The sequence below is a fragment of the Ursus arctos genome, unplaced genomic scaffold (genome assembly GCF_023065955.2).
Source record: "Ursus arctos isolate Adak ecotype North America unplaced genomic scaffold, UrsArc2.0 scaffold_12, whole genome shotgun sequence".
NCBI lineage: Eukaryota > Metazoa > Chordata > Mammalia > Carnivora > Ursidae > Ursus > Ursus arctos.
Window position 1 is genome coordinate 44,662,745 of NW_026622786.1, and position 18,041 is coordinate 44,680,785.

The following is an 18,041-nucleotide window of genomic DNA, read 5'->3' on the forward strand; positions in this document are numbered from 1 at the left end:
TTCTTGGATTTTTTTCAGCCAAGTGAACTTGTTTCTTGACCTTTAGGACCTAAACAAAATGGCATCCTCCTGAATTCGATTTCTAATGCTCCCTCACCTAGAATCAATTATTCCTGTCTCCAGTCTGTGTTCTAGAAGTGATCCTTGGGGCACGTGGGTGGCTCAGTGGGTTAAGCGTCTGACTCTTGGTTTCAGCTCAGGTCACAGTCTCAGGGTGGTGAGATCCAGCCCTGCCCTGCTGAGCGCAGAGTCTGCTTAAGATTCTTTCCTCTCCCTCCGCCCCTGCCCTTCCTCCTGCTCACTCTCTCTTTCTCAAATAAATAAAACAATTTTTTTAAAAAGAAGTGATCTTCAAAAATTGTTGGTCAGATACTCCCCCAAAATAAGTTTTAAAACTATGTACTTAACATCATAAGTTTATTTGCATCATGTTTACATCATAAGTTTTAATCACTACCAATGATATAATGTCTAACATCGTAAAACATCAACTCTTTATATTAAATGTATGTCATCACTTAAAAAAATAGATCTGAAGTAATCTCAATACCTGTCTTAGGTTAGGTTCTTACAGAAGACACCATTCTAGTGCAAGGGATTTATTAAGCAGGCACTCCCAGGAGAAACGGGTAAGGAAATGGGAAAAACATGATAGGATTCAGGTGACGTCCCAGCCTCAGCCTGACACTGCTGGGAGCTTAAATGGCAATTGCATGTCCAAGTTTATCCAATGTCTGGGCAACAGAGTTGCCTTTGAAGCTCTGCACTTGTCATTATTGGCTACAAGACAGTGGGTGTGTATGTGGCAGCAGGGTGGGAGGTGGGTAGGAAACAGACTTCCAGCCTTTTCTTTCGCTTAGAGTGGAGAGGCTCAAGAAGCCTAAAGCAGGAGCAGCACAGCATTGGAGCTGGGAGATGAGGCACAGCCCCAAATAAAGGGAACCGTGGCTATTGGGATAGGTTCCAAAGGTGTCAACAATATTCTGACAATGTGATGTTACCAATAATTTTAAAAATACATTAGACTTCGGATTCTGGAAGATGGAGTAGATATGCTTTTTCCCATTCCTTCCACTAAGTGCAACTAAAAACTTTGGGCATTATAAATAAAGCAAACATAAGAAGACTGAAAGGTGAAGAGGGGAAGGTGGACCGGCTAGGCATCTCAGGACCTAAAGAACAACACAGTGGTAAGTTCTCTGGGGTTTCTTCTTACCTTACGTATCTCGGACTGGGAACTGGAAAAGTGGGAACCAGAAATGTCAGTGGGCTCAGACCAAAAAAAAAGAGGTCCCAGTAAAAGCCTGCTCTCTCCAGCGGAGGAACCAGGAAACAGTGTAACAAGAGACCTTAGAAATTAACAACTGTACTGGAGAAGCCCCGCAGTTGGCTGGAGCTTAGCAGACAGGCAGGTCAGGGCAGGAGTCAGGAGTTATTATCTCAGAGGTCAGAGCTGCTGGAATGGATGAGATGGCTGGGATGAAGAGAGAAATACCAAGAAAACCAAAGACAGAAATATGGGAATGCCTACACGTTTTTGCCCTTTGGTTTACAATTAGAGAACAATTTGGTAGCTTTAAAAAAAAAAAAATACACATGCTTACTGCCCCTCCCTGGAGTCTCAGATCCTTTCTGTATTTTTCCAAAGTTCTAAAGTGATTCTAAGGTACAATGAATATTGAAAAGGGTTAAAAGTTTCGAGAGAAAAAGATTTGAGAAGGATTCGCCATAATCAGGGCAATTTAGAAGAAAGCATTTGGGATGCTCATAGGTGCAAGGTGATTAACAGCACCAAATGCTGCTGGTGGCAAGGGGATTGAGGACTCAAAAGAGCTTCTTTCTGGAATAATGAAGGAGAAGACTGTGTTGGAAGACTTCCTAAGGGTTGCGGGGATGCTAAAAGAAATTAGAAAAGTAAGTATTAGAATCTCATTTTAAAGGCCTAAAAGACACTGGGTGTTATACGCAACTAATGAATCATTGAGCTTTACATCGGAAACCGGGGATGTACTGTATGGTGACTAACATAATATAATAAAAAATCATTAAAAAAAAATAAAGGCCTAAAAGAGAGAAGTTTGGAGATATGATAGAAAAAGGGAGTGAAGAAAAATCTCAAGAACTTTAAAACTCCTTGGACATCATGCCTGATGAATTTATTTACAGGATAATAGATGTTTTTGAAGTCCATCTGTTTTTAAAATGAGAGTGCAAAATGACATGTCAGAAGGCAAGCATCTGGGATGCAAATCTATACATAATTTACAATAAAACTTTGACAAATTATAAAAATATTAGGAAATGCCATAATCACAACTCAATGTTTACAATCTTGTAAAATTTTTTTCTTGACATTCTGGTAATTTTATCCTAGCATTTATTAGTTCTAGGACTAATAATTTCTCTTTAAGTATAACTTTTATGATTTGATACTTTCTGAAAATACAGTATGAAAGCATCATTTTATAATGAAAACAAATGAGAAATAAATAGGAACACATATGCAAAAGTCTATTAATAACTTTCTCATTTTTATTTAACGTGATGCTGTCAGCACTCCTGTCATGTAAACACAGCGGGTGTCAGAACTATTATGCAGAAGAGGAATTGGAAAGCCTTGGAAACAATGATTTGTTCAAGGACCTCCCCAATTTCTGTGCAGCAGTCAGAACTCAGACCCAAGTCTTTTGATTCCTTGAAACTTTCCAAAATAGTATATAAAGATTCTATAAAGATTCCTAGGTCTTAAGTTATCATTTCTGACCAGGTTTAGTGAAAAACCACGCCCACCTGTGTGGCAGAGACCATGCCAGTGGCAAGCTCTGGTTTGTGAGAAATAATGAGAAAAGAGGGTTCAGGTATTTTGTCCTGAATAAAAAGCGTAGCAGTTGTTTTCTCCACAAAGTCAAAAGAAAGGGAAGGGCTTGTTACTGGACTCCACGGCGACAAGAAGCAAACTCATCCCCTTATAAAGGCTGGAGATTTCAAAGTAAAAAAAAAAGGAAAATGTGATGATTTTTACTCAAATATTCCCAATGTTAAGGTTCTCTTGAAAGAATATTATAATTCTGTTTTGCAGAAGTAGAAATTGAAACTCAAAAAAGAGAGGCGTTAAAAAGTCTATTTTATTTTTGCAATTTTAATCTCTATGTGACTAAAACAGATGGTATTTAATGAGCAAATATTATACACAGCTATTTTGAAAAGCTAAGGATTTCTCTAAAATATAGAGAAAGAATAAATCTTGCTTTTGTGAATGGCTCATACACTCAAGAAACTAAAATACTCTTGTAAAGAGCAGCTTTGTGATATCTATTAGAAACATTATTCTACCAAGACACAATCTTAGTAATCTTCAGGGAAGATACTAACACTGATTCCTGGGTCATCATCATTTTCACACTCTTTATCATTTTCTTCAGTAAGACATTTGCCATGTGCTTCTTCTGGGTTTCTTTTCTTCTTACGAGTATATGATGAATTATTTTTGTCTTTGATTTTCTCTTTGGGATGTAAGTTAGTAATAGTTTCTTTTTCCAAAGCACGCTGTAGGCAGTTGTAAAACCTGTAAAGAAATAAGTACTACTGTTGTATCTGTGTTCTCAAACAGAATGGCTGAAATACATCTAGAACTTATAAATTCTATACATTTGATAATGTTCCATATTAACCTTAAAATATAAAATGAAGCAGAGAAATAATATGCTTCTTGCTTTTATATGATCACTTAATTAGGAAGTGTGTTTTCGGTTCTTCAAGAACACTCCTGAAAACTGGGTTGGAAATACCTCTTGACAACTTGTATTCTACCTCAATTTCTATTTCAGATGTAGGAGTCAAACAAAAAAGGTAAAAACCAGAAGAGAAATTATTTTTCTTTATAAAAAATCATAAATGTAATAAAATCTCACTTTAGAGAATTTGGCAAATATATGAGGTTAAAAATACACTACCTCTACAGAACTACCTAGAAATAACCTCTCAACATTTTTTTTCTTTCCAGTTTATTAATGTATTCCAAATTAATGTATTTATTTATGTACCCATAGACCTACTGTCTTTTACAGAATTATTATAGTTTTACATTGTTTTCTCAAATTTAATATATATTGAAAACATTTTCTATATCATTAAATAAACTACAAAATAACACTTTTTAATGGTCGTACAACATTATGTCATCTAGGTTGGCCTTAATTTATTTTCAAACTTTCCCTAATACAAACAACGTGTGACAAACATTTTTAAAAATAAAGTGATCTGAGTTTCTAGCTATTTATTTAGGACAGACCGCTAGAAATGTAATTACCTGGTTAAAGGGGATAAACATTATAAAGCTCTTGATAAATACTACCTGTTTTCCAGAATGGATGTTCAAAAAAATATGCTTCTAATAGCAGTACTTGAAAGACCACTTCACCCATACATTGAATATTACCATTAAAAATAACTTTGAAAAGTGACAATGGTATCTTATTATTTTAATTATCATTTTTTGTTTGCAAGTGAAATTGTTTTTCAGGTGTTTATCAGCTATCTTGATTTTTTAAATGTAAATTACTCTTTTTCTTTCCTCATTTTTCTGTTTTAGTTTTAGTGTTAATCTTGTACAATAAACTGTTAGTTCCCCAAAAATTGGACTTTATGTCTTTTCTAATCCCATGTTTACACCTAATACAATCCTCTGCCTGACACAGTAGCCTTCAGCACGTGTGGGAAGGCAGCGAGGTGGCATGGTGTCTTGCATGTGCTTCAAGCGCATTCCACTGGGAAAGCTAAAGGTAGGCTAATTCCAGCCTTACTGGGTCTCGGTTTCCTCATTTACAAAACTGGACATTATCCTGTACCGAGCTGGGTTGTCAGAAGGTTACAGGAGATACATGTAAGTACCTAGCACAGCGCCTGGCACAAAGTACGTTTTCAGTATTACCATTTATGTAGAATATAAACTCTATGAGACCAAGGACCCCATCTATCTTGTTTTCTGTTACATTCCTAGCATGCAATACAATGCTGAGTCATTTGGTAAAAATAAGTGAACAAATAACCACTAAACAAAAAGGTGAATATGGATGTGTTATCTTAGGTCCCCAAGCAGAGTCATCTGGAAGTTGAGAACTCCCTCACCACTGTGGGGATCTCATCACGCTTTTATGTTCTATTATAATGGCAAAGTGTGGCAGGGAATTTTTGACACCTATGGAATAGATTGCTATTTGGATCAATTTTCTTCTTTAATTCAATGAACAGGCTAAGTTCTACTTGTAAAGGCTCTAAAACTGCCCTAAAAAGCCCAAGATACTCACCTGTTTCCAAATATTCCACACAAGTCGAATATGTACCTAACATGATTACAACATATCCTGTCCATATTTCAAGAATTTATGTACTCACCAGTTATGGATACCCTGATACCCAGCACCATCTTTGGCAAATAATAGACACTCAATAGATATTTCTTTGGTGAATAAATCTCAAAAAGGAGGTACAGTACAAGGAAAAATAGTACAGTAGGAGGTACAGCAAAAGACTTTGAAAAATACTGATGTATAATTTTTTAGACCCTGTTCTGTGGTAACAACCTTTTAATTTAATGCTTCCTTATATCCTTACTTCATTGAAACCTGGTTCCCCCACAAAGACACTGTCTGCTCTGTACTCCTCTCAAGTGGAGATGCTTATTCTTTCTATATCCCACCTAACACAGCGTTGGGACGAGGTCCGAATTGAGCTGGCTCACCAATACTTCACGAGACTAAACACCTTCATCTGCCCCTCATGCCGTCTACCGATATTTTGTTCAGTCTCCTACATTCATGAAAACTTCTATACTTGGCACATCTTTCTCTCCAGGTCTTACCATCATCCCGGGTGACTTCCATGACTGGTTTTCCTTTCATCTTCCACACTGCCTATTTAGAATAGCTTAACAAAATGACCCAATAGAATGACTCCTTTTATCTAAAACATAAGTCTAAAACTTTATGCCAAAAAGTGGTGTGATCACCCTATCTGATCATAAGAGGCTATCCATGATGTGCAACTCCATTTTCTACCATTCTCCACCCAACCCTGAACTTTAGACTCAGGTCACCAAGTCTTTTTTCTGGATTATACTTTATTCCTAGAAAATTAAAGATAAGATTAAATTGCTCTTTTACGGTCACAGAGAATTCATAGCTTGTGTAAAATATCTTGTCAATCACATAAAAAAAGTAATTAAAGAGGAACAGGTGCAGGTGCTTTACTTTAATCTTCCATTAAAAACCTAAGAATTCAAAGCTACATCCTCGGGGTACCAAAAACAATGGTAAAATGGAACAAAGACCCCGTTGTCTGAAAGCCAAGAATAAATACTTCAAATACTTTTTCCTTTTCCTTTTTAAAGGGAATTTTTAAAAAGTTCTTTGGGAAACTATCTTTCTCAGTAAGTCAGAAATTTGTTTTGCAATTACATGCTCTCCCCTTATACGGTGCCCCTTTACACAGCACTCTGAAGCCCAATTCCCAAAGTGCAATTTTCTCAGCTCTCACAGGCAACAAAAAGAACTCAGAATAGGGAAATGTATGCGCAGGCAACTGTCTTCCCCACCCTCAAAGAAAATCAAATTGTCTTACGGTTCTCTACTTCTGCAGTCAAGACTATCATGCCACGGGGCAACTTGCACTTAGCTCTCTTCACGACAGAACTTTTCAGACCAGCTCTAGGAAAATGAATTCTTGTTTTTCAGGTCAGTTAGAGGACCACTTGCAATAAAGAGCTGATATTTCTAAAACTTCCAAAATAGGAATGTAAAATTAATGAAATCCAGCCACAATTTCATTCCCATTTAGGCTTCCATTATTCGCAAATAACAAAGAAGCCTATTTGCATAGACATGTATTTATATTTTAACTTGGTTAAACTCTAGCATTTTTATTAAAAAACAGGTATGTCACGGAGCCTGTGGAAAACAGCATGGCAGTCCTTCAAAGAATGAAACATGGAACTACCATATGATGTAGCAATTCTATTTCTGGGTATACACCCAAAAGAAGTGAATGCAGGACTCAGACATTTGTACGTATGTATTCAAAGCAGCATAGCAGCATAGCTTAAAGATGGAAAAATCCCAAACGTCCATTGATGAGTGAATGGATAAATAAAATGTGGCATATACATACAGTGGAATATTATTTAGCCTTAAAAAGGAATGAGATTGTGATACATGCTACAACACGGATACACTCTGAAGACCGTACACTGAGTGAAATAAGCCAGACACAAAAGGACAAGTATTATGATTCCACTTATGTGAGGGACCTAGAATAGTCAAATTCATAGTAATAGAAAACAGAATAGTAGTTACCAGAGGCTGGGAGTCTGGGGAATGGGGATTTATTGTTTAATGGGTACAAAGTTTCAGTTTAGGATGACTTTAAAAATTCTCCTATAGTTATTTGAATGGTGAAACTTTGGTCCTATGACAAACCAATTTTAGCACTCAAAGTCTGATTGCAGAACTTAACACCTCCAGTATTTATTATTTTTTTCACTTTTCCGCATAAGAAGGGTAACTTTTTCTCTGCATTTGGTTGAATGTAGAGCTGTTCCCAAAGGAGCTCTCTAATTTGTTCCCCTTTCTGAATTCACAAGTAATCTTCTAATCAGTATCTTAAGACACTTTTTACCCTTCTTTAATTTTTCACTGATTTTATACGATGAGCATGGCTCTCTTGAAAGCAGCATGCATACTATAATCTCAAAACATATTTTTGAGTCAATGGATTTAAAGTATAATTTGATTTTATAGTTGGTGAACGTGGCTCAATTAACTTCACCAGGTGTATAGTTAGTTGCTCTTGGGCTATATTTATAATCTTGTTGAAATTCAAGTAAGGAAACAGAGAAACTGATTTGTTACTTCCTACATTTTAGCAAAGAGCCTCACTAGAATACAATCTAAGAACCGGTAGTAAACTTGTGGAATGGTACCAATAAGTACCTACATGGAGTACAAACTCTGTAGTCTGGTGAAGTGGCTGGGTGCTCCTCAGTACTTAGTTGAAATGATCACTTCGTTTAGAATGTTTGCTCAGAGCACCTGGTAGCCAGGTAACCCCTCAGCTTTTTTCAACCAGGGTTCTACTAGCAAATTAAACTCCAATGCCCTAAGACATCCACTGTTTGTAATGAGTTAACTTCTCTCCAATGTATCTAGAATGCAAGATATATACCATTGTTGCAAGAACTGAGAAACAGTCACTTGAATAAGTTTGTGAATTCTGTGGTGCAAGTGAGGAGTCCTGGTTAAGAAAGCCTGGATAGTTTATAATGATGTGATCATAGGTTTATTTTCTATGTGTCAATGAAGAAGGAAAAGAGCTACCTACCCTGAGAATCCATGACATGACAGGGATCGGGCCAGTCCTTATATAGATGCTATTTATACTAAAACTGTTCTTTAAGACAGGTATTTCTCCCACGTAAGATAGAAGAAAAATGAAGTCAAGAACGTTGAGTAAGTTGTGGTGGAACCTGGATTCAAATTCAGTTCTGCCTCTGGAGCCAAATTCTACCTCTTTCCACCGTCGTACACTGCTACACTGGCACTTACAGCCTTAGCTACTTCCAAAAAATTGTAGGTATTAAAGAACCTTAAGCAGGCAAGCTAAACAAAAGGATTCCTTTGCACTTACAGACAGGATTCTGATGGTGACGTAAAGAATGGCTTGGGAGAGACACACTAGAAACATTTTACTATGAGACTAGCTAACAAGGCTATTGCACTGGTATTGAATAAGAAAGTGAAAGTACACATGGGGAGAGAAGAATGATTTAAGAATTATTTAGGCAGTGAGTGACTCGTTGTGAGGTAGCCAAGGAGGTGGGGAGAAGGGGAAAGGACACCATAAATGACAACAAGTTGGCCATCGCTCCTTGACGAACTCAGAAGCGTACATCTTGCTGACGGCAGATCACCGGCATTCCTTTCATAGAAGAAAGATGGCATCATAGTCACTTCATTATGTCAAAAACTCTATTTTTATGAAAAAGTTGAAAAGAAAGAATTTTATTCACCAGGAGGTAAAATTTAAGAAGAGAAAGTATAAAGATGTGAACTGATAGTCATGATCCTTCCTCCTGGGACAATTATGGCAATTCTAGATCTAATCCGTAAGAACCAGCCACATATGTAAAATATGTATTAGGCTAAAATTAACCAGGTTGCTTTCCTCAAAAGGAAATTCTAGATAATCTCCAATAGATCACATCCAGGGGGCAGTATGTACCTCTCCCCTGGCTGCCTTCAACTTGATCAGTTATGGTCCCCATTGCTGTTGGGCTCTCTCACCTGAGGGATGATGTTTCTCTCCCTTTACGCCTGTAGCTGGCAGTCACGTCCCACTATCCTCCATGGAGCTTCCCCTTTACACTCCATTTAGTTCCCTTTACTGTCTGGGCTACTCTCATCTATTACTTTGATCATGTTTTTATAATCTGTGATAAGACTACAAATAGAAAAGCAGTTGGGAGTATAAACTGAAGATGAAGTATTTTCAAAGATGACCTAGACATAAAGAATGGCACAGAAATATCCAATTAATATACCTTTCAATTCTCTTCTTGTTTTCTTCCATTTTCTGATTTGCTATCTTTAACAGGAAGTCAATATATTCCTCGGTCACCATCAGTTTTCCCTTATTGCTTAATGGGACTTCTAAGCCATGTGTGCTCCGGACAGCCTACAAGGAACAACCAATTTAGATATGACAACTTATGTACTAGGGACACTGAAGATAAGTAAAGAAAAGTCCCAGTCAGGGCCGTGTTTAAACACAGTTTGGTTCCCACCTTACGCCAGTTAGAGTGGCAAAAATAGACAAGGCAAGAAACAACAATTGTTGGAGAGGATGTGGAGAAAGGGGATCCCTCCTACATTGTTGGTGGGAATGCAAGTTGGTACAGCCACTCTGGAAAACAGTGTGGAGGTCCCTTAAAAAGTTAAAAATTGAGCTACCCTATGATCCAGCCATTGCACTACTGGGTATTTACCCCAAAGATACAGACGTAGTGAAGAGAAGGGCCATATGCACCCCAATGTTCATAGCAGCAATGTCCACAATAGCTAAATCGTGGAAGGAGCCGAGATGCCCTTCAACAGATGACTGGATTAAGAAGTTGTGGTCCATATATACAATGGAATATTACTCAGCTATCAGAAAGAACGAGTTCTCAACATTTGCTACAACATGGACAGCACTGGAGGAGATAATGCTAAGTGAAATAAGTCAAGCAGAGAAAGACAACTATCATATGATTTCTCTCATCTATGGAACATAAGAACTAGGATGATCAGTAGGGGAAGAAAGGGATAAAGAAAGGGGGGGTAATCAGAAGGGGGAATGAAACATGAGAGACTATGGACTATGAGAAACAAACTGAGGACTTCAGAGGGGAGGGGGGTGGGGGAATGGGATAGACCGGTGATGGGTAGTAAGGAGGGCACGTATTGCATGGTGCACTGGGTGTTATACACAACTAATGAATCATCGAGCCTTACATCAGAAACCGGGGATGTACTGTATGGTGACTAACATAATATAATAAAAAATCATAAAAAAAAAAAAAAAAGAATTAGAACTACTAGAAATAAATGGAAACCTTTAAAAAAAAAAAAATAATAAACACAGTTTGGTTCCACTACAGGATTTAAGTTTATGCTTTTATATACTTCAGCTAAACACAACTGAAATCGAAGGAGATTAAACAGATTTTCCCATCACATGAAGTTATTTCTTAAGAAACTCATTCTACACATTGTCTTTCAGAAAAGCAGATAATATCCAAAAATCCAATCACTTTAACAGTTTCAGTCTCACTAAAGCTTAGAAAGCTTTAATATACTATTTAAAGAAAAAAAATAAATGAAATCTCAACAGAAGCTTCAAGGGAAAATCAAAATGGACTGGATGTGGAAGAGGTTCTTAGTGCTGCTTGAGCAGAGTGCGATTATGAGAATAAACCATCGTGTTCTGTCTCACAAAGTGGCTGCTTTCTCCATGCTTTAGGGTTGCCAATCTTAGTAAACCTCTTGATGAAACAGTCAGTGTGTTCCAAGTCAATCCAAACAGTGGAAATTGGTTAAGAACAGCAACAAAAACTAGTATGAGAAATAAAAATTCTTTCGGTGAGCTTTTACTGAGCGTCCACAGTGTTCTAGGCCCCATGAAAGGTGGGAAGACACAGAATAAATATAATATGATCCTTGCCTTTAAGAGCTCATGCTTTAAAGCAGGAAATAAACAAGTGAACAAAGAATGACAAGACAACATAGGTGCTATGCCAGGAGAGACACACACATATGTGCGAACGTGTCCATGCATGTACACAGACACAGACACACATAGTGCTAAGGAAACAGAGAAGAGGAACAACTAATTGAGACTGAGGCCTCGGCTTTATGGGAAAGGTAGCATTTGAGTTAGGATTTTAAGGATAAGTGCAATTTCACCAGATGTAAAAATGGAGGCAGGGGACATTCCAGCAAGAGAACGACTTATCTATAGTCATGGAGACATGAAACAGCATGATACATTTGGGAAACAGCTAATAGTTTTCTATCTGGCTAGAGCTGAAGTATGCTAGCAGGAAGGGAACTTAAATAAGGTAAATGGAAACTTAAATAAGGGAAATGGGTACAGCCTTGACTACCAGGGGAAATATATGGAGACTCTGACTTTTTTAAAAGGGGGATTCTGATAGTATTGGCTTGGGGGGACTGAAGAAGATGGATAGCAGGAAGATAAGTCATGAAGCCATTGCAAAAACTGGGGATCATGATGGCTTAAGTAGGGACAGTGACAGAGGGCTTGGAAAGGTGGAGTTGGGCATATGAAATTAGAGGCAGATGTGATAGGACTTATAACTAACTGAATATGGAAGACAAAGGAATGGAAAGTGAATGAACAGTTCTGTTCTTGCTTGGGCTACCAGATGGAGTGTATGGGAAGGAGACAGGGACACAAACCAATATGGTGGGCTTTGACTTTCTATTTAGGCATTTTTCTTTATAGGTGTCTTCTTTTGTAAGCCATCTCTATCTGGGAAATGGGCAATTTGTGAAAAATAGATAGAAAATAGGAAAGTCTAGGAAGCTAAAATGGAAGAAAACCTGAAATAGTTCAAAAGCAAAGAATACATACCATTACAAATAATAAATACTATAGAAGATCAGAACAGGGCAAAATCACTAGGAGTTGACTTAGCCAGGAAAGCACTGAGAGAGGATGGAGGCTTAGAAAGGGCTTTAAAGATCATCTAGTCCAGGGCTGGCAAACTTTTTCTGTAAAAGGATAGATAATAAATATTTCTGACTTTGTGGCCATATAGTATCTGTCCTAACTACTCGGTTTTGCCATTGTAGCACAAAAGCAACCTGAGACAGGAATTTATCAAGTGGGAGTAGTGGGATCTGACCTCCTGTGGACTGGATTTGGTCCCAGGGCAGTAGTTTGCTGGACCCCTGATATGGCCAAGAAAATTGAGACCCTGAGGGATTAGGAGCTTGCCCAAGTTCACACAGCACAGCTGTGGTGCAGCCAGTGTCCGTGCGGAGGACTTGAGACCCCCTGCCTGTGAGTCTCTCTACTATATCATGGTGCTGATGAAACTGAGCTTTGACTATTTAGGACGAGGAGGGCGCAGAGAATCCAGTTGAAAGTAAGTAGAGGAAGATACTATAAAATAAGAGCTCAAAGACTAATCTAAGAAATCTAGACTTTGCTTTGTAGGAAAGAGTAAAGTACTGAAGATTTCTGAGCAACAGAATGGCAAGATTTAAGTAGGAAGAGACTAAAGACTAAAGACTAAAAACCTCTAATGAGGTTTTTCAATAATTTGAATCACTTCATGACCAAAGAATTGCTTTTTGCCAAAAGTTATCTTACCAACATAGTCTTTCCTCTCTTTCCCACGGTGATGCCGGAGTTCCTGAAACCAGAATCTATTGCCACTGAATGCTGTAAAAAAATAAATTGGTTAAATTCTGATAATCTGGCTAATCAAATACACTGGTTAGCTCTAAAAATTGTAGAAACATATATAACCCCAAATCTATAATTAAATTAAAAAACTAGTTAACTGAACTTACATCACATTATTTTTTGGTAGATTTAAAGCTTAGAATTAAATCTACCTATATACCTATAAATTCAAGGATAATCATAAAATGTTACCAGAATCTGTGCATCCAGCAACTGTCGACACTGCACATGAAGAACAAGTGGTTCAAATTTCAAAATGGCATCACCAGTTGCTTTCTTCAGAGCTGCCATCTAAATAAAGGAGAAACGTTAGTATCAGACACCAATATATGATCCTTTTCTCTGGTGACTCTTTACCATATACAACTTCAGTTTTTCCCAGAAACATTCACAATCATCCAGCATCTTTTTTCTGCAATAACTTTCCACTCTGCTTTCTTGGTCCTCTTTCTCCAAAAACTGATTAATCTGCTTATTCTTTTAAAAGACCTAATTTCTAATTCTCCCATAAACCTCTTTTGTCATTCTTTCCAGCCCTACCTTGGAAAGTAAACTACCACTCTATTTAACTCATAACAGATTTTCATTAAGGAATATGGTATGTGGGTGTCTGGCTTGCTCAGTCCATAGAGCACGTGACTCTCGATTCTGAGGACATGAGTTCAAGCCCCATGCTGGGCATAGAGCATACTTTAAAAAACAAATAAAGGAATATGGTATGAAAGTTCTGTTTAGGGCGCCTAGGTGGCTCAGTCAGTTAAGCATCTGCCTTCAGCTCATAATCCTGGGGCCTGGGATCCAGTCCCAGATGGGCTCCCTGCTCAGTGGGGAGTCTGCTTCTTCCTCTGCCCCTCCGCGCCACTAGCAAGCTTGCACTCTCTCTCCCCCCCCTTCTCTCTCTCGCTTGCATACACACGCACAAAAATAAATAAAACATCTTTAAAAAAAGAAAGGTCTGTTTAAATGCTTTGTTACTAGATTGAAGTTTGAGATGCATGTATGTCTGTGCTAGAATTTATACACGGTGGTTGTTACTTCTGTCCATCAAGTATCGTTGGGCAGTATCCTCCCTTTTTCACACCATTTGATTTCGGTGGGACTGTCAATCATGACCCTATCACTCATGACTCCTGCTATCATAATCTCAGGGATGCCAAGTGCCTAGGTCTGATCAAGGACAATATTCCATTCTACTGGAAAAAGTAAGTGATCTCAGGGGGAGAACATCTAACCCAAGCAGGATGACTCAGACTCCTCTGGGAATATTACCTGGATATTAGCAAGAAGTCCTTTTCTGCTGGGGCTGCTGGCAGCTATTTTTCCTGCCACAAAGACTGTCTGCAGCATAAGAGAATTAGGGCCAATATGCAGAAAGAACCACTACCCAAAGAAGGAGATGAAGAATGAGTGAGTACCCTAAGACAACATTTGAGCACTTGAACAAGTAATGTAAAGTGCCTGACTAATACAAACTTATAGGAACTCACCTAAACATTTTGATTTCCGAAACGAAATAATCCAGGACAGACAGGAAGATTTCCAAGAAGCAATCCAGACAAATAATGTATAACTTATTTATATCAGTATGCTGGTAATATATAGACAGTACTAATCCCTTTCAACAAGCTCCGTTTTCCTTGTATAATTTATTGCAGGTTACAGAATTATCAAATGGTAGAACTGAAATTCAAGTTTTCGATTTACTATGTGTCTAATATCCATGAACTCTCTATGTCCAAGAGGACGTGTTTCATTGAGCAATAAGTAATGCTTATATTCATATTTACAATTTTAGCTCCCAAATCAAAAAAGCCACTGTAATAAATTCTCCTCAGGCTTTCTAATCTTCAGTCATTATAACTAAGGAGATAAATCCACCTTGAATGTTCTATTCTTTTCTTATGTATTTAATGTGACCGTGAATTACAAGTTTATTTCTAAGTTTACATATAAAAACTTACCACATCATCCTTTACACAAGGTTTGTGTGTAACCAGTAGCCAGCAACGGTTTTGCTTTTGAACCTCAAAACCATTTATACCCTAAAATAAAAAAATAAACATAATTTAATTTAATCATATAATATTTAGACAAATAATAAGTACATTACATAGCATAATTGTAAGCTTTCTTAGATTAATAATCCCAAGTGCTAATTTTAGTTTGCTGAGAACAATTCACTAGGCTTTGGGTAAAGTTAACCCAAAACAGAAGTGAAACCAAATTACTTGAGATAGAAAGAAAACAAATTGTTTATTAAGATATGAAAACTTAATATTTTCTGAAATATGGTCATGATTTTGTCAGGAGAAAAGGGATTATTGTAAGGGGTTCTATGCTAGCAGCCCTGAGTTGAACTCTAGTTGTTTTACTTGGCTTGTACAATATTGTTTTTTTGAGGGAGAGAGAGAGGGGAGAAAGCCTAAGTGATGGGGGGTGGTAGTGGAGGGGGCAGAGGGAGAGGGAGAGAGAATCTAAAGCGGGCTCCACAACCCTGAGATCATGACCTAAGCTGAAATCAAGAGTCGGATGCTTAACCTATTAAGCCACCCAGGTGCCCCTTGGTTTGCACAATATTAAGAAAGCATACAAGCAAACAAAACAACTTGGAATTCCCTTTGTAAAAAAGCACTGTCCCAGTCCCACACAGGACCTATTACTTTTCACCGACAGGTGGGCTGTTCACACCCTTATAATACATCTCTAGTTTCTAATATCTCTACATCTCTAATGCATTTGTAACATCTGGATTAGACTTTATATACAGTCCCAAAGGGTAGAGCTAGGACTGCAAGGTCAAAGCTTTAAGAAGCTAGTAACTTAACATCAGGGTTTTGTTTTATTTTCTTTATTAACTGGAAAAATGTTTATTTGTAAAGTTCTATTAGATTTTTTGGGTATAAACAGATCCTACCCTCAAAGAGGCTGGAAAGAGGATGCAGGAAACCACACTTACTTTTAAATCACTATACTTCTACAAAGTAACTATTTTTATAATGAATTCACAGGAGACTTGGCTGTCTAGCTTTGGAAAGAGGAAGAGCTGTGCCTGTCCTAAATAACTGGCTTGCTTTCATTGAATGACCTCAGTGACATTTATCTGATCTTATGCTGGCTGCTCTAAATGTTAGAGCCAAAGGTGTGCCTCACCTCTAGCAAATTTACAGAATCTAGGGGCCTGTGTGAGAACTAATGCCATCTCTAGCTTCATCTGATCTATATTCCCTTCATTCAGATTTTTCCACTTTTAGTTTTTCTTCTTGTATTGTTTCTCTGTAAGTTGATGCAAATCCTTCCTGAAATAAGGCTAAATGAAAATAAATAATATACATAAAATGAAAAGAGGTTCTCAAAAAGTCCTAAGGCAGTTCAGAAGGAGCAGTCATTACTTATAAGTGGGTGTGTATGTTTGTGTTCATATGGGAGAGGGGAGTTTGGAGAGTCTCAAATATACAGAGATGGGGGTAAACATTTTAGGAAAAACAAATACGAACAAAGACAAAGGCAGGTAAATATAAGATGAAAAAGAGAATAGTTCTGTTTTAGTAAAGAGATAAACATGAAGAGAAATAGAAAATATGGGAGCAGCAGAAGGGTTGGAATACTAGAGAAGGGGTCTGGATTTTCTGATGTTGGAAAAATGTGTAATAAAAGATTTCAGCATGGATGAGTGACATGTGCAGAGTTGTCTTTAGGAGGGTGAACCTGTTAACAGTATGTAACATGGTTTGGGTAGAGAGAATGGTAGATCAGTGATCTGTTAGGAAAACGCTGCAGAAATCCAGGTAAAATAGGGCAGTAGAAATGGGGGAAGAGAGAGAGTAAGCCCAGCTAGAGTGTCACTGCTCAGGAGGCAATGGTGGCAATATAAAAATATGCAGGCCCTGCTAACCTGGGGGACCAGCAAATTACCAGTCAATGAGGAATCTAAAAAATGAGCTTATGAGTGTGCTCTTTCATGCTCTGAATCCAATCCTAATGTTAAAATTGACATGCAGCTAACTTTTATAGCGCACTTAATATGGGCCAGGCGTGATGCTAAATGTTCCAAATTATCCCATTTCTACTATACAAAATCCCTATGAAGTCAATACTCTTATTATCCTCAGTTCACGGAACAGGGAGGGGCTGAGTTTAGATAACCCTCCTAAAATCACATAGCCAGTAAGTCCCATAATTAGCTTAGAATCTAAGCAGTATCACTCCAAAGCCTGAGGGCTTGACCACTATCTCAGACTAATCCGTACATCACATTCTATTGTACTTAGCGTAATGTAAAAATTACCAGAGCTGTAATAACGGAGTGGGCCACTAGGAGGCAGTAAACGCCCTAACCCTGGAGACATTCTGTCAAGTAGTTGATTTCGTAGGGCGATTGGAGAGAAAAGCTGCCTCGCCCTGCTGGGAAGTCTTTAAATCCCCCTAGTATTCAGAATCCAATTTTCTAATCCTTGCAACTCAAGAGTATTCTCAGACCAGCAGTTTCGCCATCACTTGAGGGCTTGTTAGAAATACATGGTATCAGCTCCATCCTAGAATTCCTGAATCAGAATTTGTATTATAAAAGAGCACCCGGTGATTAATAGACACATTAAAGTTTTAGAAGCACTGGTCTAATTCATCCTCTAAGTTTCATAAAGAAGCCGAGACCACCCATCAGAAGGACAAACACAGGCTGGATTGGGATGCTGCACCGGGTGGGTACAGGGCTCCTGGTGTTGCACACCACAGGGCCAGCGCTGAAACAAAAGGGCCTCACCCCGTCCAGGAGGATGATGCGCCCAGCGCAGGAACTGGTGGTGAAGTACTGTTCTCGCTCATTCAGGAGCTGCACAAATTCTACCACATCCTCGTCCACACTACCCTTCCGGCTGAGGTCCGCTTTGCTCAGACACTGCGCCTTCCATCTCCTGAACTCTGCGGTATGATCCATGCGAGGAAGAATTCAGAGTCTATACTTTGACGTTAGCCCTCGCCTTTCCCTGGGGGAAGCCATTTTGGAGCGGGTGGTGGCC

General features: G+C 38.2%; 1 protein-coding gene across 1 annotated transcript; it reads right to left on the reverse strand.

Annotated features, from left to right (window-relative positions):
* Positions 1-2,123: 2,123 nt before the first annotated feature.
* Positions 2,124-18,035, reverse strand: TYW3 (tRNA-yW synthesizing protein 3 homolog). Its single transcript, XM_026497801.4, has 6 exons — positions 17,786-18,035; positions 14,988-15,068; positions 13,219-13,317; positions 12,931-13,002; positions 9,593-9,726; positions 2,124-3,565 (listed from the first exon to the last, which is right to left on the reverse strand). Exons 1-6 carry the CDS (start codon positions 17,957-17,959, stop codon positions 3,346-3,348), a joined length of 780 nt encoding a protein of 259 aa, XP_026353586.1. The 5' UTR covers positions 17,960-18,035; the 3' UTR covers positions 2,124-3,345.
* Positions 18,036-18,041: the final 6 nt, after the last annotated feature.

Excerpts from the sequence above, each read along its gene's own strand:
- TYW3 (XM_026497801.4), bottom strand. The coding sequence starts at position 17,959 with ATGGATCATACCGCAGAGTTCAGGAGATGGAAGGCGCAGTGTCTGAGC. Across the intron at positions 13,318-14,987 it reads CTTGTGTAAAGGATGATGTG|ATGGCAGCTCTGAAGAAAGC; the intron begins GTAAGTTTTTAT and ends TCCTTTATTTAG. Across the intron at positions 9,727-12,930 it reads AGAGAGGAAAGACTATGTTG|GCTGTCCGGAGCACACATGG; the intron begins GTAAGATAACTT and ends TGTTCCTTGTAG.